General features: G+C 40.7%; 1 protein-coding gene across 3 annotated transcripts; it reads left to right on the plus strand.

The window, feature by feature from the left end:
* The first annotated feature begins 165 nt into the window (after positions 1 to 165).
* On the plus strand, positions 166 to 17922 carry LOC118088791 (translocating chain-associated membrane protein 1-like 1). 3 transcript variants are annotated; one of them, XM_035122862.2, is made up of 12 exons: positions 166 to 229; positions 360 to 505; positions 6103 to 6163; positions 7329 to 7447; positions 8254 to 8370; positions 8466 to 8524; positions 10774 to 10858; positions 11223 to 11293; positions 12385 to 12489; positions 14149 to 14292; positions 15293 to 15450; positions 17158 to 17922. In XM_035122862.2, the coding sequence occupies exons 2-12, from the start codon at positions 386 to 388 to the stop codon at positions 17229 to 17231; spliced, it is 1113 nt and encodes a 370-aa protein (XP_034978753.1). In that variant the 5' UTR covers positions 166 to 229; positions 360 to 385; the 3' UTR covers positions 17232 to 17922. The 3 variants fall into 3 exon arrangements, with proteins under 3 accessions (XP_034978753.1, XP_060133269.1, XP_034978752.1); XM_060277286.1 differs by lacking the exon at positions 360 to 505 and having other exon boundaries at positions 171 to 229; XM_035122861.2 differs by lacking the exon at positions 166 to 229 and having other exon boundaries at positions 236 to 505.
* Positions 17923 to 22223: the final 4301 nt, after the last annotated feature.

Consider the following 22223-nt stretch of genomic DNA (forward strand, 5'->3'; position numbering starts at 1 on the left):
TCCTCAAACAGCCGTTTCGAGCGTCGGGCAGCCTCCCTCAACCGCCCCTCTCCCTCCCTCCCCCGATTCCTAAGTCCCCGCCCCTGGCAAGCTCCAGCCGAGGCAAGCGATTAGCCGCCGAAGCCGACAGTCACGTTCACCCTGCACGGCGATTGGACGACCCCCGGAGGGAGAAGGCGGGCCAGAGTTGTGGAAGGGGTGAAAGTCGTTGGTGTTTACTAGGCGTGAGGTGAGGGGGGGTTGTTGAGGAGTTTTTATTTATTTATTTATTTTAAAGAACTGCCGGCTGTTCTTCATCCTTCATCTCTCTCTCTCTCTCTCTCTCTCTCTCTCTTTCCCCTCCACTTTGGGGCCTGGAGCTTCCCCAGCCTCACAAGCCTCAGCAATGGGGCTGCGGAAGAAGAATAAGAGCCCGCCAGTCCTGAGCCATGAGTTCGTTATCCAGAACCACGCGGACGCCGTGTCCTGTCTGGCCATGGGCCTCCTCTTGGGGCTTATGTTCGAGGTATCAGCGCTGTGTAGGGCCTGGGGACGAGAGAGGCCGGGAGGAGGGCGAGGGTGGGGGTGGGGGTGGGGGGGTCAGCGTAGTATAGCGGAGCGCGGGCTCCTCGGCTGAGACACACCCCTTTCCTTCCCCCTCCCCTCCCCTTCCTTCGCGCGAGGCCCCGCCCTTTTCCGAATCTCTGCTCGGGCACTTCCTTTTCCTTGGCGATTCTCACCGTCCGCTCGCCCGCACGCCCCCTCTACGTATGCCCGTTCACGTTCTTCCTCTGGGCAAGGGAGGCGACGTTATCCCTGCCGGGGCCGGCTTCGCCTTCTCCCTTCCTCCCTCCCTTCCCACGCATGGAGTCTTTTGCTCAGATAACTCGTGAAAGCAAGCCAAGGCACATGTTAAAGACCCCACAACTAAATGATTTCTCGGCGTAGCAGCGATAGATGCCTTTTGGTTAATGTAGCGCTACATAAGGCAAAGTGGGAGGCAAACTCTGAAAGTTTTGTCCTGCCTCTACTAATATTCGAAATTGACCCATCCTCCAGTGTGTGTGTGTGTGTGTGTGTGCGCGCGCGCACACACATACACTGCTTGGCTGCTCTCTCGACTCGCAACAGTGTTGCGACTCGAGTCCAGCCTTGGCATCTGTTTTCAGCTCAGTTCTACTATGTACAATAAGAAAAGACCTCAGTCAGTACAGTATAAGGAATCTCGTTTTGTTGGTTACTCACTAAAGTTTAATGAGAAGCTAGATTTGAAGGTTAGTATTTCTAGACTAGCCTTTTCAAATCTGGTTGTCTCTCTTCCAATATGTTTTGGACTACAGTTCCCACAACCCCCAGCCAGTGCTGATGGGAGTTGTAGTACAAAACATCTGGAGGGGCACCAGTTTGAAGAGGAGCAGAACTCAGTACAGTAGCTCATTTTCTGTGTTAAGCACTGTTTGTACAGTATGTGTAAGTTTTGAGAGACTCAGTCATATGTTTATATGAGTTGGCAATTGTGTGATATGCCAAATGCAGCTATTGGGTGTACAGTGGTACCTCGGTTTACGAACGTAATCCGTTTCGGAAGTCCATTCTTAAACCAAGGCGCGCTTTCCCCAATGAGGCCTCCCACCGCCGGTGCCCTTCCACCATTCGGATTCCGTTCTTAGACCAAGGTAAAGTTCTCAAACTGGGACACTACCGTATTTCTGGTTTTGTGGAGTTTGTAAACTGAATTGTTCTTAAACTGGACTGTTCTTAAACCGAGGTACCACTGTAGTTGTGTTTGGCATGACACATATTATTGTAGCATTGATTATAACATAAGTATAACTGTTGATACCCCTATGCTACATTAGAAAGGGTGTATGGAGTGTTAGGGAAGCTGTAGTACCTCTGGTGGGGGACATATGCTCCTTCTGTGATAGTTTGTCTGCAATGGACTTCGCTGTCACCTGTGGCTCCTAGAAGCTGTTAGCATGTAACTACGCCCCAGAAATGGCTTCAGCCGGCCAGCTAAACCAGGTGTGGGTATTCGATTGGTCTCAAACCCTTGGTAAGTTTGTCTCCAGCATTTTGAGCAGATGAGACTAATAGTGGGTCAGGAAGGTGGTTTTTGCATGTGCTGTAGAAATAATGGTCAGGAAGGTGGTTTTTGCATGTGCTGTAGAGGGAGGCACATGAGGATCATCAACCTGGGAAGGTAGGCCATCTAGAAGAAGGAAGACTGATCCTAAACCTCCATGGCCTTGAGGGATTTTGTTGGGAGAACAAAAGGCTAAGAAGGAAGTCCTACACAAATCCAGAGTGGAATCCCTAAGAAAGTTGGATGGTGCCTTGTACACCACCATCTGGCAACTCCTGCAGCCAAGCTGGTGCCAAACATATTGTGCTTTCCTTTGGAGCACATCAGCGAGGCCAAGAATGGGGGGCATGTCTTGTCATCTGGGCAGCCCAGGACTTCCGCCCAGGCTTGTAAACTTGAAAGGTCACTTCAGTGCTGCAAATGCAGTGGTATGATTTTACCTCCGTTGTTTGGTGTAATCCATTCTCTCTCGATGGATGCCAACCAACATTAGAAAGCTAATAGGGTGCACGCTATTCAGAAGGAATGAGGTGTGTAAAAGTTATGGAAAGCTGTGTTTATGTATGTACAGATAGTTAAGGTGGTTGGTTAATTGCTTGAAGAATGCTTTTTGTCCCATTTGGTTCAAGCAACAGGTAGATTAATTGTGGTAAAAAGGTGTTATATGTGTATGTTTGTGCTTTCCACATGGGATACTGTTAACGTAAACAACTTAACATACCTTCCTTACAACAGTCTCAGGAGTGGCCAGATTTATATAAGCATGTTCATGACTGACTCATAAACCCGCAAAATGGAATTTGGGAAAAGACTCAGAATTACATTTGCACACCTTAAATTTGATATAAAATGCCTGTGTCACAGTTGTATCCTTTCTTCAAAAAATGCCATCAAAAGTGATGTTAAATAGAGGTGGGCAGGCAAATCAATGAACAATAAAGAGATGGATATGTAGGGTTGAAAAACCTTCCATGTGCTTTTCAAGAATCCCAGTTCAGTCTGAAACAGTCTTAACAGCAAATGAATTGGTGAACATAGATTGGGGGAGTAAATCAAGAGAAAGGGGCAATGCTATGATCCTGGAACAACATACAAATACGAATGTTGAAGGATACAGAGGAAGTTCACAGAGAGCAGCAGGGGAAGGTCAACCAATTGGGGGTTAGGGAATAGTTGATTAGATCCAGCAACTTCCTCTCCACTACAGTTTTTATTCTACTCATAAAGACATGTGGATCTAGACATTACTTTAGCCCAGGGATGATGATAATAATAATGATAATTTTATATATATATATATATATATATATATATATATATATATATATATATATATATCCCGCCCTCCCCCGTCAAAACCGGGCTCAGGGCGGCTGACACAGTAAAATTACAGTAAGACATAAAAGAAAAAAACAATTAAAATACAGGTTAAGATACAATTTAAAATTTTAAACATGCAGCCTCATGTTAAAATAGCCCAAGTCAAAACCATAGGGAGGAAAAAACCTTGGGGTCAGAATGAGTCCAGCCCAAAGGCCAGGCAGAACAGCTCCGTCTTGCAGGCCCTGCGGAAAGATGTCAAATCCCGCAGGGCCCTGGTCTCCTGTGAGAGAGCGTTCCACCAAGTCAGGGCCAGTACTGAAAAGGCCCTGGCCCTAGTTGAGGCCAATCTAACCACCTTATGGCTCGGGATCTCAAAAATGTTGTTATTTTTGGACCTTAAGGTCCTCTGTGGGACATACCAGGAGAGGCGGTCCTGTAGGTACGAGGGTCCCATAGGTACGAGGAATAGTGTGGTCCTCCAAATAGATGTTGGAGACCAGTAACATTTGGAGGGTCATGGGTTTCCCCTCCCCGCTCTGTTTGCATGTAATCTGGATATTGCACAGCACTGTTTTATGCCAAAAGATTTGCAATGGCTAAGTTGATGGTCTGAAAATGAAGTGGTGCTGGTTTTTTATCTAAGGCCATTGTAAAAATAGGGAAATCAATTTCTAGCTTCACTCAGCAAGCTGCTTGCATTGGTCTTAGAGTAAAATACAATCAGAAAATTTGGCATAATTCTGCTCCTCAACACAACTCAATGTGCTAGTATGAAGGGACTTGTAGCAGACTGTTAATGTAATCAAGGCTGCAAACTGCAGTTGTACTCTTAGATCTGCAATACATTAAGTACAAGTGTATAATCAGGGCCGGTGCTAGGGTTTTTTGCGCCCTAGGCAAGATCACCTTTCCCTCCTCCCCCAAATAAATAAAAAAATAAAAATAGAAAAAAATAAAAAAGTAGAAAAAGGAAAATAAAATAAAAAACAGCATATCGTTTACCAATTCAGGTTATCAAGTTCCGACTGTATGCCAAATTAATCTGCACGTGTGTAGATAGGAATCAAGTGAAGGATGTACTTGCAGTTAGTCCTATGCAGCGCAGTGGGTCAGTGGGTCTGGCTGTTAACCAGAAGGTTGGTGGTTTGAGTCTACCCAGGGATGGCTGCGGGCAGGATTTCTGCATTGCAGGGGGTTGGACTTGATGACCCTTGGGGTCCTTTCCAACTCTGATATCAGTACTGTTTGTATAGATTGCTTGGGGACCATACATACTGTAAGCTGCCATGAGCTCTTCAGAGGACTAAGTGCAAAACATAAACAACTTGACATTTTTAACCATCATTTCCTGAGTTTTTGTTTTTTTGTTTTTCACATTTCTAAATATTCATCATGTAACCTCAGGCAGCATACATGGGGCTTCCAAGACATCTCCTAGTCAGGCACCCACCAGACCTAGACTCAGCAGAATGGGGACCTTGCCTGTCTTCAAACCACCGGTATTTGTCCCAACATCTGGGATCTACCCAGAGGTATGCTGCCTCTGTACATGGAAGCTCCATCAAGCCATCAGCACTAACAGTGGCTCGAAAACATCTATCATTAACAAATTCAACTATAAACCACTGCTGTTGTTTTCAAAAGCCTTATATACAAATGGGAGTGCGGCAGGGCAGATTTTATACTGGGAAGTTTCAGAGAGCTAAGACTGCAAAAATGGGCAAGACAGCCCTTTTTTTTTCCTTTAGAGAAAATCACTTTGTTTTTGTAGTCTCCCTATTTATTTGAGTGGAATGAATATGGCTTTAAAAACACTTAAGAAAAACCCTACCAATGTCATTGGCTGTAAATTATCACATGTGTCCTGGCATGGAATATTCCATTTGCAATTTTCAATCCAGGAAAGTTTAAAAAGAAGCCTATGTTGGTTAGCTGCCTGTTGCTGGAGGTGGACCAGGAAAGGATACTTCCCTTTGCTTCCGTGCTGTTTTGGTCTCTCTTGAGGAAATAATTTCCATCCCTGCTTCTCGAACTATCCTCTGAACAACTGTGCCCGCATCATAAATGAGATTTAGGCCTGAATGTAATGTGCATGCTTCTGTGTATCAAAAATAAAACGGCAAACATGTAAACAATGTATATATATATATATTGGGGATCCCTTGCCAATTTAACACTTTTTGTCCCTTAACCATGGTTCTGGGGTTGGAGTCTCATGTTTCCTAACATTTTAGGCCCTGGTTTTTCCTATGGATAGTCTTTATGTCTGCACATGTTAAGCATGGCTAATGCTAAGCTGGCTTTGTTCCTAACAAGAACTTAGGAGTCAACTTCAAAACTTAGCTTTAGGTCCTCCTCATGAGCAAACCCAGCTTAGTGTGTTAACCATGTTTTACATCAGTGTAGACATAATGACTGTGAGTAAAAGTCATGGGAGTGGGGATTTGCAAATCAGAGAGCACAATCTTGTGACTCTGGTCTCTTAAGGGACTGTCAGTGTTACATCAGTGTCAGCCCTTGGTATGGCCCAATTTTAAACTTGGTGATACAATCCTATACCAGTGAATGTTTACCATCCGTGATGTGTATAAATAAAATAAGACTGAAAGCCAGAAAGTTGTGTGTTAAAGGATGAAAACTGTACGGTAGCAGCTTTTAGGAAGCATGTAAGTGATGTAAGCGCTTGCTAATTTGCCTTCTGTTTTAAATTTTAGGTTACAGCCAAATATGCCATTATGTTTATTACTGTTCAGTACAATGTTACATACACCACAGGTAAGAGTAAAACAAAATCATCTGCATGGCTGGTCATTGATTTAAACGATAAAACACTGATACGTCTCATGCCAGTTATTTACAGCGCAATCCTGTGCATGCTTACTCAGAAGTAAGTTCTCCTGAGTTCAGTGGGTCTTACTCCTTAGTTTGTGTAGGATTGCAGCCTTTATTTATAATCTCTTTGAGTCTGCAGTACAGCCTGACCCTATGCATGTATATTAACAAGTTCACTGACTTTAAAATGCAAGAGAGACTTTCTTTTAAATTCCTTTAATCCTAGATAGCACATACTCTTAAGTCTTGAATTGATATCCACTTATTTCTTGAAGAATTCATCATAGAAATCTAAGACGTTAGAAATTAGCCAGACACCTGGGCGTGTTTTGCAATTGGTGCGGGTCCATTTGCGACCATATGGAGATCTCTGGATGCCAAGTTGGCAACTGACATCTCCATCTGGCTGGCCCCTCCAGCTTAAGCAGGTAAGCAGAAGATCTTATTTATTGCATTTATATCCCACCTTTTTCTCCAAGAAGTACATGGTTAATTCAAAACACCCTCCTCAGTTAATCCCTGCAACGACCCTGTTAGGTAGGTTAAGAGGCTGTGACTGGCTCAAGGTCACCTAGCGAGCTTCCTGACTGAGTGGCGATTTGAACCCTAATCTCCCATGTCTTAGTCTGACACTAACCACTATACCACACTGGCTTCCTAGAGTACAGTACTTCTGCTAAGGGGAAGCTATATAAATTATGTAGGTAAATAAAAATGAGGAAGGTAAAATGTCACTTACAGAAGGATCTGAAATACTTTCCTTGAAGTTTGAATTTGTTCTGGATTGTTTGATGTTTTAATGTGTTGCAAATCGATTTGAGATTTTTTTCCCCTTTAAAATATAAAGCAGTATAGAACTGAAAATAATAATAAAATTAAGGATAAACAATAAACACCACCAGGGGAAATGGTGCCTAGACATTGTTGTGGTGATCACAACCTAGGCTAAAAGTGCCATTTGGAGATTGGCTTATGAGTTTCTAAAACTGATCTAAGATAAGCAACATTGATGAAAACCATTTTTGTGTTCTTTTATTGCCTAATGGTTTTCCATGTGCACTCTATACAGCTGAATACTGTTGTAATAATAAGATGTTATGCATTTCAGATGAGAGGCCTGAGCCAGTACATTTCTATGAGTATGGTCCAAAAGACGTGGCCACCATCTTTTTCTACATGCTTATAGCCATTATTCTTCATGCAGTTATTCAGGAATACATACTAGATGTAAGTTGACCGTTATTTGATGGGTGTACATATTTTGGGTTTGATAAGTTCTTAGCTCTTAAGATGGCTTTCTAAATAATACATCTAGCACTTGTCATGAAGTACTTGATATTCGGTGCCAGAAATCAACAAACTGTTCATTCAGTGAGTCACTGCAAGGCTTGCTAGAGCAGGGGTTGGGGATCTGTGGCCCTTCAGAATCTTTCTCCTATAAGCCCTCGCCAGCATGGCCAAGGATTAGGGGAGTTAGAGTCCATCAACATCTGGAAGCCCACAGCCTCCCTGTCTGTGTTAGAGACTTCTCTTACTGTCCTCTCATTGCTGAGCCAGAAAATTGATTCTCTGTCAGTCAAGAAGAGATACTAGTGCCAGTAACCATATTGTATGTATTCTTGCCCACCATTCCAGTGAAACTTGCCTATTACCCTTGTTAGCTTGCCTGTTACCCTTGTTATGACATATACGTAGTATGTCATAAGCTGTACATCTTGGGCTCTGCAATGTGTGAGATTCAGTAGCCAGTATGGAGCACAGCGTGTTACATTTTTACAAACCCTTGAATAGTAGGGCTACTCTGATAGGGTAGAATTGCTGTGGATCATAGTCATATTGCTGACCTGGCTAATAAGGCTAAAAGTCCAATTTACAGCCTTATTGCATTGGAATACAAATGGAGAAGATAAGCTAAACACTGACATTGTGCTGATATTAGATTATCCAGATAATGTATTGTAATCAGTACAGAAAAACACCCACTTCCTAACTCATGTAAACTCTTGCTCATGTTTTTGTTTTTTAATTTCTAGAAAATTAATAGACGTCTCCACTTGTCAAAAACAAAGCATAGCAAATTCAACGAATCAGGGCAACTAGCAGTTTTCTACTTGTTTTCATTTGTCTGGGGTGCCAGTATTTTGTCTGCAGTAAGTAAGTCAAGTTATCTTTCTAGAATTTCTTCGACATACGTTAGCACAAAATATATGATCACTTCTTTTACCTGTATATGTCTCCCCATTAGGAAGAATTCACAACCAATCCAACTTTGTTGTGGAAAGATTACCCTCATTCTCGAATGTTGTAAGTGTTGTTCTTATGTTCCTTCATCTGATTTTAGTGGATCTTGCTTTACTTGTTCAATTAACTTTCAGATGTTCTTCAGGGTGAATACATCTCTGCAGTGTCTAATCTCCAATCATATTTTTATACATTTGTGTTGTCATTTCTCTCGCTCCAGAAGCTAATATATACAGTGGTACCTCGGGTTACAAACGCGTCAGGTTACAAACTCCACTAACCCAGAAATAGTACCTCAGGTCAAGAGGTACTATTTGCTTCAGGATGAGAACAGAAAACGTGCTTTGGTGGTGCGGCGGCAGCAGGAGTCCCCATTAGCTAAAGTGGTGCTTCAGGTTAAGAACGGTTTCAGGTTAAGAACGGACCTCCGGAACGGATTAAGAGTCAGTGTGGTGTAGTGGTTAAGAGCGGTAGACTCGTAATCTGGGGAACCGGGTTCGCGTCCCCGCTCCTCCACATGCAGCTGCTGGGTGACCTTGGGCTAGTCACACTTCTCTGAAGTCTCTCAGCCCCACCCACCTCACAGGGTATCTGTTGTGGGGGAGGAGGGGAAAGGAGATTGTTAGCCGCTTTGAGTCTCCTTCGGGTAGTGATAAAGCGGGATATCAAATCCAAACTCTTCTTCTTCTTAACCAGAGGTACCTCTGTACAGTATATGAAAAAAATTAACCTCCCTTTGTAAGAAATTGTAACAGTTGCTGGTCTACTTTAGTTGCATCTCTTCTGACTCTGTTATGTTCTCTTGAATTGGGAGACAGAGGATAAGACTAACCCTCTTCAACCATTCATTTTGAATGGATGAAGAGGGCAGTAGGTATACAAGTCCCATCTGCAATGTCCCCTTCCCCATAATACACTTAAAATTCCCCCCTACAGTCTGTGTAATCATGCATTCTTTTGAATATCTGAATATTCATCCTAGATTTATATAATAGTTTACAATATTTGCTGATATATTTACCAGTATTTGAAATTATGTTTGACTTTGCAAATAGAATCCATTTGCAGTCAACCAAGATCTTTCTTAATGCAAACAGTTTAGACTCCATTATGTATGTAGGATTGTACATTAGTTTTCATTTAGGCTGAATTTAGTCTGCTGTTCCATTGTCCAGTCAACTGTGAAGACTCTTCAGAGGGGCTTGGGATTTTACTGCCCTTCCTATTTCGTTGTCTGTTCCACACCCATATCTTCATAGTTTTTTATTTAAAAACACCAGTACAAATGTAGATCCGAGTGGGATCTACTGCCAGTGTAGTGACAGCTATTTTTTGTTGCCGACACCCTGTCCCTAATTCCTTGTCCATAAGAGGAGGGATCTTATCCAATGGTTGCTATGCTTTTTCAGGAACATTTGAAAGACTATGCCAATTAAGTGCTGCCTGCATATTAAGATTGCATTTGTCAGGCTACAGTATGTGGTAGAGTGCCCTTGCTATCTTTCACTTGTATACATAATATTTAAACATTCATTAAAATAAAATATTAGGGTGTTTTTCTATGAATGTTGAGTGTTGCAGATTAATTTAATCAAGAAAGTAAAATTGTATGAGCAAGGTCTACATTCTTAACTGACTTTGCTAACAAAGCCCAAAAACACAGTTGCAATATTTCTCTCCCCTTCTGCCTTGGGGGCAAGTGCCTTTCCCCTACAGCAAAGGAACATTCCAGCTTCGGCTGATGCTTGGTTATAGGAATTAAAAAGCCCTTGCTCAGCAATAGTTGAAGAAGCTTCCCTCTCCCCACATATTTCTCTTTTGGAGAATATATCAACTTCAGCTGATACTGGGTGGTGGCAGGCAAAAAACTCCCATGGAACTTTCTTTGCCCTGGAGCCTGGTAAGGGTGATGTCATGGACTGGATGGATGCAGAGGAATGGTGGGAAGAACAATTGGTGGGAGGGAGAATGCTAGGAAGAGGTGGTGTTGGAAGCTGAAGAGGTAACATGGCTTAGTGAGCTAGGAGAGTCTGTGGCAGAGGGAAGTCCAGAAGCAGAAGCTGAAGCAGGGGAGGAGGGAGGTGAAGAGGCAGATATGAGCCAGGCTGGTGAAGAGTCACCTTCCTCCCAGCATGAGAACTGGAAGGTTACTGAAACTGACTGGATTATCCCCCCCTCCCCCCATAACATGGAAGTTGGGAAGCACATTGTTCACTAGATAGCAGAGTCACAATTGGGCTGGTGAGCGTAATGGTTGAGTTAGGTTAACACTGTTTATGAACTTTTAATTATTGTTTTGTGTGTGTGTTTAGTTTTCAGGTTAAATTCTTCTATATCTGCCAAATTGCCTATTGGCTTCATTCACTGCCAGAACTGTACTTCCAAAAGATTCGAAAGGTATGACTTGCAATTTCGCCTTATTTTTATTGTTAATATTGTACCATATAAAAACTTTAAGCCAAAAAACAGCAAACTAGATCTTTGGTACAAAGAAAATGGTGGGTGTTCCAAATAAGGAAAAGTTTGAATAAAAATGGGGAAAACTTAAATGTCGCTGCCCTCCCTTTCCAGAACCCAAGAAAATAGTACTGGAAGACATTGTGAAGACAAAATGACACAGTTAATGCCTGCAACTTATTCTGCATTTCTTAATTTAACTGTGAAGAACAATGAAAGATCACACAGCTTGCGCAGAGTTTTGTTTTGTTTTTTGTCTTTTTAAAATTTAACATGTCTCCTTTTCCTCTTTCATATAATTTAGGAAGATATTCCTAGACAGTTGTACTACATCTGTCTTTATATTGTTCACATATCCGGTGCCTACATTTTGAAGTAAGTACAGGCGTCCCCCCACTTACGCAGGGGTTACGTTCCGGGGCCCCGCATGCATAAGTGAAATAGGGTAAAGTGGGGAACACCCCACTTTAATAAAAATGGAGGGACAGGGAGAGAGTAAAGAGGCTTGGAAGTTGGCATTCTCCCAAATGGAGAGGCAGTAGTGAGGGGGGGGGGGCAGGGGAAGTGAGGTGGACTGAGCGAGTATCAGGGGAACAAGGCTGCGCTAGGCAAGTTGGCCTTCTCTCCCCCCCCCCCCCTAATCCAAAATGCAAGCAAGGTCTGGGAGAGAAAAAGCAGGCGCCTCATTCCCCAGTGGGGGATTGGGGCACTCAGAATATGTGCAGGCTCCATCCCAAGACTGCCAAGCCGCTCCGGCTGTGGCATCCGGCTGCAAACCAGGCAAAGGCGTGGGGAGGGCAGCTGAGAGCAGCTGCAACTGGGCATGTTGTCTTCCCACCACCTGTGCTGCCTCCATGTCCCAGTGCTGCTGTGCTGCAGCCCAGACAGGGAGGCAGGTGGACAGCCTCAGGAGGCTAAGTGTTTGTGTTGACCCAGCCAAAAGGCAGTCAGGTGAGCAAACAAGCAGGCTATCAGGAGCCAAGCCGAGGTGCCTCGCTCCCTGCATGCTGGGACGACTCTATGCAGTCTGCTCCCCTTCAGCTACTGTACTTCAAGGCTTGGTGGGTTCAAAATTGCTGTGCCCTTTCCCTTGTTCGAGCAGTAGTCCCGAGCAAGGGAAAGCCTGCTTTATTTAGCAGTGACCCATGTAAAAACAGTTGTGCTCAAGTGGGATGCGCTTAAGTGGGGGGTGCCTGTATCTATAAACTTTGTATTTTATAGCATGCAAAGTAAATGTTCAGTAAATGTGTGTAAACACTACTACTTAATATGTTGTATAAGGATAATGACACAATTGGGAAACTATGGTTAGATAATTTGATCTTAGCTGAGCTGGGATTTGAAAACAGATTTTTCTATAGCAAAACAAACTGTACTGTAACTGGACCACACATTGGCCTAGTAGTTACTGATTACCTTGAACTGTGTTAATATATTGAGGAAGATACTTATTTTTAATATTTCAGTCTGCATCGTTTGGGCTTAATTTTGCTGGTACCGCATTACCTTGTGGAACTTATTTTTCATGCCTCACGCCTTTTCTACTTCAGCGATGAGAATAAGCAGAAAGGGTAATTTCTATTTATTATTACTGTTCCTATTGTGAAATTAACTTTTACTTTTTCCTCTACCCCTTTCTTTTACCCCTCACCCTCTTTTGTTGCCAACAACATAGTATTTGGTTTGGGACCAGGTTATTTCACTAGTTGTGTGCATCTGTTTGGGCCTGCTGGGTCTTAAGAGGAGCCTTGGAGGCCCTGTTCTCTAATTTGCCACTGGGAAAGAGCAGGTTGATAGTTAATAGGTGAAGGCCCTTTTCAGTGGTAGGCCCATATCTACAGAATTTCTTCCTCCAAGATTCAAAGGAATCTCAGGGCTTATATGTTCCTCTTCTTCCCATCTTATACAGTGAGCTGTCTTTTGCAGCTTTAGAATAGAATAGAATAGAATAGATACTTTATTGTCATTGTACATAGTACATTGTACATAGTACAATGAAATTGTGTGTGTATAGCAGGGTTGCCCTGTGCCACATGATGTGAGTTTTTGAAACCTTTATTGCAGAAGTAACTAGTAATATGACGTGGAAAGCGTCACTCAGTGGAACACTGCTATACAGCAGATTCCTTGAGAATAATTCAATGTCAGCTCAGGTTTTTCAGCTTACCAGATGAAACAACCCCCCTTTTCCATCCCCTGTGTGCTGTTCTAGGTTTCTCTAGTCTTACCCCTAGATTCAATTTGCTGGAGTGCATGGAGGATGGGGGAAAGCCCCATTGCACAAGTAGAAGTCCTTGTGGGGGCTTCTGATGATGGGATTTGTTAGGTGTCCTTTCCAAGCAGCTATTTGGGATAATTCAGGAAACTTAAAATCTGGTAATTTGGATTTGAGACCTGTCAGGTGTAAGCGTGGACCGATGGTATCAAATAGTATGGGAAACAGCCTTATTAGAAAAACTAGCCAATAAACTGAAACTAACACGGGGACAAATAGAAGACGGTGCTTTCAATCTGGTATGGTTCCCCTTTATCACATACACAGCCCAACAAGACAACAAGAAGAATCCACCGACAGCATATGCATCAATCTGGCTAACCTGATTCAAAAATACACACTCAAGCCCCACACACGTATAAAAACAATTCTCACTACTGCCAACCAAAGACAATCAACCACACCCTAAGCCACCCCAACCTCTTTCACCACCAATGAAATAAAAGAAGTGAATAGTAAGAAAACCCATACAAGTAACGCTGACACAGCCCCCCCCCACTAAGTAGAAGAATAGAAGCATAACCACCTGACGCCACCCCACTCACCCCCTTTTTTTCTTCCTAATTGTTTAAACCAGTGTTGGCCAAACTTTGGTCTCCAGCTGTTTTTGGACTACAGCTCCCATCATCCCTAGCTAACAGGACCAGTGGTCAGGGATGATGAAAATCATAGTCTCAAAACAGCTGGAGACCCAAGTTTGGCCAACACTGGTTTAAACCAATTCATGAACCAAGAACTTCTACATTGACCACTAATAATGAAACATATGTTGTAGATATTTTTCCACATTTATTATGCTACTTTTGTGATATACAAATGAAATGAGAAAATTTGGTATACTTGTTTGTATAACATTATTCTTGTTTATAAAACTCAATTTAAAAAAATCTGGTAATTTAGGGCGTTCATGAAGCAACTGATTGGGGGGAAATACTTACTGTGAATTTCTTTTCAGATTTACCCTCTGGGCTCTACTGTTCATATTGGCTCGCCTTCTGACTCTAACTTTGTCAGTTCTCACATTTGGATTTGGTCTGGCAAGAGCAGAAAATCCTGGCTTTTCCATAGCAGAAGGAAACTTCAACATACTAACACTTAGGTATAGTGAATTTAACAAATGGCAAAGACTAGCTATTCTTGCAAGAAAATGTACTGTTGGTTTATTATTATTATTATTATTATTATTAGTAGTAGTAGTAGTAGTAGTAGTAGTAGTAGTATTGCTTCTTTAAATATTACATTTATTAAGTTAATAGGTAATTTGTGTGAGATATCTGAAATCTGTCTTAATTGATCAAGACCTTGCATGAAAATGTTGCAATCTTGAGTTGTTCTGTTCAGGATTTCATCCACTCCATTCTTTTTCTGTTCCAGCATTCCATGCCCACTAAGTATGCTCAGTCCCTCCCCCTCCTTTATTTTTGGTCCCCTTCCTGGGTTCAGGGAGGGAAGGGTAAACACAACAGTACTCAATGCCAGCTATGTTAAATTATGGAATATGTCCTTTGATTTATAGGCAGCTGTCACTTCTTTCCCAGGGACACTGGCAAGATTCTCTTTATTTGGAGTTTGCTGGTACCTTCCTCTTGTGCAAGCACAGAAAGATGTAAATCAGAAGTACATGGAATAGTGTTGGATAGCTCAAATAGCTCAAATCCCTGTTGATATTATAAAGAGTTCTTTAAGAGTTGATATTGCATGTACACATATGGTCATGTGTTGCTCTGTTTTTGATCCAGCAGTGACCAGCCTGGCGTCTCTGACAGGTTTATCCTCCGCTTGAATTTGTATTTGGAAACTGGAGGGATATTGCTTCTGAACAGGGACTCCATATTTGTTAGGTCTGTTAATAGTTATTAGCCATATCACCCAGAAACATCAGGTTGCTGTTAAAAGCACAGGAAAGTGTCATCCCTGTGCGGTTGTATGTCATGAGTAATTTTTATTTCTTCAGTACTCCATAAATGTAGATCATTTCAAACATGTTTGCCTCCAACACAACTTGAGCCAATTTAATGCATTATTTCTAAACTTTTCATATGTATTGTTCAGTGCTTGTAGTTGTATTAATTAGCATATAACATTTTTCAACTTACCAGAATTAGCTGTCTGGCTGCAATCTGTTTGACCCAAGCTTGGATGATGTGGAAATTCATTAATTTCCAATTAAAGAAATGGAGGGAGCATATTCAGAACCGAATTCCTAAGAAAACCACAAACATAAAGGTTAAACCAACAAGGAAAGAATCATGCAAAGGTAGGTATATTCCTCATACTGATATATTGCTATCAGTCACAAAAGATAACTGCCACATTGGCATGTTGTTCTAAACCATGGTTTACTGTGATAAACATGAGCTGGAGTGAGTCTCTGGCTCATATGCTTCCCCTCAACTTTTCATGGTAGAACATTTGACTTCATTTACTTTTCCAGTTTGGCAGTGTTTTACATCATATCGCTTAATAGCGGGAAAGTCCACTATCAAGGTTTAACTCGCGTATGGTTGGTGTAGTCAAGCTAGCTTCAAAACTCTTGGTTCAAAGTTGGCTTGTTTTGAAATTAAGCGGGGGGGGGGGGAGAACTTGGGCTCATTCAGCTCATGCACATTGCAGTAAACATATAATCCAATTAATCATTATTATTATTATTATTATTATTATTATTATTATTATTAAATTTATATCCCACCCTGCCTCCTGAAGAGTGACCTCTTCCCAAATTAGGTGGCTTGTTTTACTTCTGAAAAGTACACAGTGCCACTGTTTGAAGTTATGGGAGAGGCTTGGGAAACAGGAGTGTTCCTCCTCTCTTATAGCTTCTAACAAAGACACTGTACCAGAGGAAGAAGTGGAACTTTTCAGAAGTAAGATCATTGAAACTCCTTCATTTCCCCCATCTTTTTGCCCCAGCGCTTTAATGGAGTAGAATCTCCTCCTCTCCTCTGCCGAGTGCCTGTGTGATTATCTGGTGGACATAAGTGTGCTATCTGTATGGTCTGTTGAAGTGTGTCTTTGCCATGCCCACTACTGACATGAAGGCTTCAATCCTCAATTAAGCCCTCAGGCTGAAAAGGGTTGGCCATGCCTGCATCAAACCATTGCTTAACAGCTAAAGTTTAGCATGATTTGTATATGTAGCAGTTGATGGCTGAATGTGCAATATTATAGTGGCAGCTTCCAGTGAAAAGCATGTTACTTGCTTGGTTTCTTAGCACCGGAGTTGTGTTGTGTTATAGAATGTAATTTGCTCAGTCCATTCATCTTACTATAATAGAGACAGAGTATACCTTGTTGGTTAAATCTAAAGCAAACTTCATCTAAGGCTGCAGCCTGGTGTATCCTTAACATGTTAAGTGAACTGAATGAAGCTTATTTCTGAACATACTGATTTGTATAGGATTGCACTACAGTATTAGTTGTTTTTAAATCCCTGATTTTACTCAGGTTGTGTACCTTTGATGATGAAAGTATCTGATCCAGTGGAGTCCTCTTGTGAGCAGAAAAGGGATTCACATGCTCTTTGGCGATTCTCCTCCCTCCTGTAGCCCCGGGTGCTGCCTCCCAACTATCAGAATGTTTCGGAGCAAATATTGGGGGAACAGGGGAACTGTATGGGTAAATAGGAATATATACCAACCTTTCTTCCAAATTTATCCTTGAGTTGGAGATGGGGAGTCTAGCAGTATGGTAAGGTGAAGCTTGGGATATTTGCTGGAGGAATGGTTCTTCAAAGGACTATGCCATGACATGTTCAGAGAGGAGAATTTTAAATAAGTTGCAGAGGTGGGTAACAGAAGGAAGTGACAGAGGAACTGAGATTATTTATGACATATGTAATAGAAGGTACCCAGTATAAAACTTGGATGTTTAAGTAATAATACAAGTCTAATCCTGACAATTTAGGAGGTTGCAATATTGTGTTTATACAAATTGGTGTTGCATTAATATTCTCTTTTTATTGCAGCTAACTTTGTCAATGGAGCAGTAAAATTTGAAGAGGGCACATCACCTAGAAAAAGAAAATCAAAAATGTTATGAGGAGCATAGAACCAGAAAGCAACGTTTTAATTGAAGACTTTGGTGATTAATGAAAATGTTCCATTACCAGAGACAAGACTATTTGGCTCTGTTCACTAAAGGACTCTGGTTGAAATAATATATTTTTAAAATTCATCAAAACAAAGTTATGGTGAGAATACTGTACTTCAACATGAGTTTTAGCTTATTTAACCTAGATGCTCAATCTCCACTATTAATTTCAGTCTTTGAAAAATTATTTGACTTACTCTTGAATGTAAGTACAAATCCTTCAATGCTATGGAAGGTTTATAAATCAGACATTGCTTTTATTTGAAGCTTTAAAATATAATTAATATTTCATTTAAGTATAAAGCTTTTAGAAACTTTAATTTCTGGACTTGGGTGGGAAGTTGTGTTGTTTTTCATTTTGTTTTTTAAGACAATGTTTTGCACACTATTCTCAAACTGTCTGAAATGTCTATTCAGAAGTAATTCCAGATGGTTTTCCTATTTTAAACGTTCATAATTTGGATGACTAAGGTTAAACACAGTGTTTGAGGAAAAAATAAAATCAATGAATATCTTCATCTTGGAAAACTGCTAGTTCATTTGAGGCCACACTGTGTATTTGAAAATGACTGTCAAGGCAGTCTATTAAGGCAGATTTTGCTGAATTGGTCTTCTGAATACGAAAACCCCACATAGCTATATATATATATATATATATATATATATATATATATATATATATACACACACACACACACACACACACACGCGCGCGCACACACATACAAACATGGCTTCTTGAAGTCCTGAAAAGTAAGTTTCAAAACTAAATCTTCACATGGTGCTTAAGTTTGATTTATGCTGGTTTAGATGCAATTAACTATTCCATGAATCTAAAAATGAATGCTTAACGAGCAGAGCCACATATCACTTCACATTTAAGTCAAATTTATAGTATTATGTAGTATAACAAACAGCCAATATTTTTTTCTTATTTCAAAGCAAGCTGAACCTGGCTCTTCAATGTCATAATTTCAGCCAATAGGTCTGTTTCACCATACCGTAAGCATTTAATCCCAAAACAGACACTTCATCAATGGTTAGTATAACAGATGTGCATAATCACTAAATAGCACAGCTGTGTGATAAAATATCCAATTAAAATTAAGGTTTAGAAAAATGGTTAACCTTTTAAAAGCATTGTAAAATCCAGAGCTTACTAGGCTCTTGCAGCTGGCTTCTAGAAGTCCAGTGTTATTTCTTTTACTTTGACCAAGCTGAACTTTATGCCATCATGCAGGTTTATAAACTCCTTACTGATTGAAGTATGTTTGTCATGGAGCATGGAGGGCAAGTTGCAGCTTGAGTAAAAATAATTTTGAAGCCCCACTGGGTTCATTGAACTGCTTTCAGGGCACTGTTTTCAGGGTTCCATTTAGCAACTTCTTCCCTTTCTGCTTTCCCAGGCTATCTTCTAGAGAAGTAGGAAGTGAAATAATTTCTGTAAATGAGACAAATGGAAACATAGACTGCAATCCTGAAAGCACATTCTGAGCTCCGTACTTTAGAGTGAGCAAGTAAGCAGTAAGAGCCTCTGCCCTTTATATGTGCTGTTGGTTGTGCTATAGGAATTTTGTGAAATCTATATAATTATACTACAGTAATATTTAATTGTGGTTTTTCCTACTACTCATTTGGATTCTGTAAAAGCATTAACACAATTTGCTTAAATGGTCCAAGCTGATTAAAGTCTATAAGACACTATAAAAAATTGATCCATATTATACTTGCTGGTTACAAACATAGTTTGTATCTAGTAGCCCCATACCAACCACCAAACGCTGCCATAAGCACAAATTTTTCCCTACTTTGTTCATTCCCAGAGTGCATGGAATTGTCTAAACACAGCACTCAGCTGGGAAGCTATCGCATGCACAAAAGCTCTGTACTTATTTAAAGCTACTGCACTTAAAGCCTTTGATGGGGGAAAAATGCTTAAAACAGATTCCTCAAGTACCTTCATTAGAAACACAATGGCACGGTCATCAGATAGCAGGGATGTCCATGTTTCATACACACAGTAACTGTATGATAAATTAAATCACAAGTTAGCTATGACAGCTGAGTTTTTAATGTTCACACAAACGCATATTTAATAAGCAAGGTTTGCTACCATGTGCTATATATCAGGAGAACCATCTACTGTGACATTGGCAAACCATTTTCTTATGATTGGTTCAGAAATCAGTCTGCATCAGTCCTGTGATGAAATCAAACCTCACTTCTGACCACGCTTCTGTGACAAACAAGTGACAAATCATTCTTTATTTCTCATTAACAGTCAATTAAACTATTGTCACATGTTCTTTGATGTTGCGACATAGATAAAATCATTCAATAGGATATTTTTTGGTATGTTATATAAACATAGTCATCATCTGTATGCAAATGCTATTCAGGATTTGAGCCCATTTTCTTGTTTCCCAACTTGTTTCTGTGTGCAGATTATAGGAATTTGTCTGACTTATCACAATCCTGTATATTTCTACTGAAGATGTTTACCATTGAACTAGAATATATTTTTTTATGATTTTAATAAAACTTGTTTGTATAATGATGAATGCCTCATTTGATAAAAGTAACTTCTAAGCAGTTTTGATGAAAATATTGTTTCCTGATTTTAGTGTTCAGTGCTGCTTGCAATACTATGTTTTTTTGAACAACTTGCTTATAGTTCTGGACTATTATGTAACAGGGGAGGCCAAAGGCCAGTTACACTATTACATCCTAAGGATGATAGCTGTGGACACTGTGGGTTTACAGGTTGAAGTCTGTACTGTCTAAAATGTTTTATGTTAGCTAATTTCAAACAGCTTTCTTAAATAAATGGCAAACCTAGAACTTTAACACAATATTTATGTACTGTATCAATAATGGAAAAGGTAGTGGTTATGGCATTTGATTTTGTGGACTTCTATCCACTGTTCCATGTTGGGAACTATGTTTCATATTCGTGAAAAATACTGCATAGTGGCTAGAAATAAATTGCAAACATGCACCTATAAATCTTCTAAGCCTCTACACTGTCAGAAAGCCAAACTTTTGGGTTATACAGTTTTAACTGAATGTTACCTTAAATGTGTGTGGATAGTTGTGTGCGTGTACACCTGATATCTGTATAATGGAAAGAAAATGTCATTCTGTTGCAGCATGAAAGGAATTGAAAATTGAGTATCATACTGCCCTGTGTCATTGCACCACACTGATTGATGTTTTATGTACTATCAAATGCATTAAATAAAAAGTGTGCCTTTGCCTTAGGATACTTTTGTTGAGCTTTTAAACTTAGTCTGTTAAAGTATTGCTGTGGGACAACTTGATGCGCAGGTGGCTTGGCACTGATTTACTGTCAGTTGAGAGATGATGGAGAAATTCGTGTTTGGGAAATCTGTGTCTGGTATATATGTGGGCTTCTGTTTTTTAAAACATTGAGCACTCAAACTTGTATTATCTGAATTAGTGCAGTCTGCAAACAGCTGCATTGCTGCAAAGTGGTAAGTTGTATTACATGAGCACACAACCCAACACTTGTGTAATGCCTATTCAGTCCTGGATGATGCACATGAATGTTGTTCATTTGTGTGTGCACAAGAGCTGAATGTTTTTAAACCACAAAAGATTGGAAAGGGGGCTTGAGAAAAATTGGAGAATGGCTGCATATCTAGCAACCTGTGCTGCTGTTTCTGTATACTTCTGGACAAATGTTTGTGGCAGGATATAAAAGAACTAAAAATACATAATTGCAGTTTACAAGGGAGCAAGAAACCAGTCTATAACATGATTACTTCTCATGCTCTATCTATGCAAGACAGGTACAGGAAAATGTTTATTGCCCACCAGTCGGGTACCACCTTATTCTTGGTGCAAATACAGAATAAAGGCCTAAAAGTGATGGTAGTTACAGACACCTGCAAGTGAGTGAGAACAGAAAATTAGTCTTTCCATTTTGGAAAACTGCTACACTGTATGTTGACTGTTATTTATTTATTTCATAAATTTTATACACCACTTGATTGTTTAAAATAGACTCAAAGTATAAAACAACAAATTTGTCAATATAAATACCATAAAAATTCTGTAAATCATTCAAAACAAAACAATAAACTAAGAACTAACACATTAATAAACTTACTCTTCAATTGAAACAAAATGTTCAAAGTGGAACAAAAGTGCAAAAATTATTTACAACTGTCGGTTGTGTGTTACATATTGTTAATCATAATAACCAATTTTGGTTTTCCAGGTGCTCAGACATAGTTGACATTTGGATGGATGATCCTGTGCTTCAGTAATAAGAAATGAGCCACACTGAGTTCAATGGGCATTATTTCCAATTAGCTATGTCTAGGATTGTACCCTTAAGTCTTGTTTTTCTTTTAAACCAAAGGTCTCGAAACTGTCAAAAGCACACAAGGATACCACTTTGCTGCAGCTATGCAAATCAGTCAGTTAAGCAGCACTTGTGTTGCCTTGCATTCTATGATGGAAGAAAGGCAGGCCAAAAATGCAGGAAAACGAATTTACTATAGCTAGGTGGCACTGTGGGTTAAACCACAGAGCCTAGGGCTTGCTGATCAGAAGGTCGGTGGTTCAAATCCCTGCAATGGGGTGAGCTCCTGTTGCTCGGTCCCAGCTTCTGCCAGTTCGAAAGCACGTCAGAGTGCAAGTAGATAAATAGATACCGTTCCAAGCGGGAAGGTAAACGGCATTTCTGTGCGCTGCTCTGGTTCGCCAGAAGCGGCTTTGTCATGCTGGCCACATGACCCGGAAGCGATGTGGAGATCCAAGCACTAACACAAAAGTTGCCAATACCTCCTATGGTGCTCATGAAGTCTCAGTAAATATCTCCTCAAATTCATAATGCACTGGCTCTGCCTCTTTTACACTGAACAAGCCCACATTTCACTGGACACGTACCATTTTGCGGCCATGTCTCTTTTC

This window comes from Zootoca vivipara, chromosome 7 (genome assembly GCF_963506605.1).
Source record: "Zootoca vivipara chromosome 7, rZooViv1.1, whole genome shotgun sequence".
Lineage (NCBI taxonomy): Eukaryota > Metazoa > Chordata > Lepidosauria > Squamata > Lacertidae > Zootoca > Zootoca vivipara.

Bases quoted from the DNA above. Each gene is read 5' to 3' on its own strand.
- LOC118088791 (XM_035122862.2), top strand. From the start codon at position 386: ATGGGGCTGCGGAAGAAGAATAAGAGCCCGCCAGTCCTGAGCCATGAG. The intron at 506-6,102 runs GTATCAGCGCTG...TTTAAATTTTAG, and splicing joins TCTTGGGGCTTATGTTCGAG to GTTACAGCCAAATATGCCAT. The intron at 15,451-17,157 runs GTAGGTATATTC...TTTTTATTGCAG, and splicing joins AAGGAAAGAATCATGCAAAG to CTAACTTTGTCAATGGAGCA.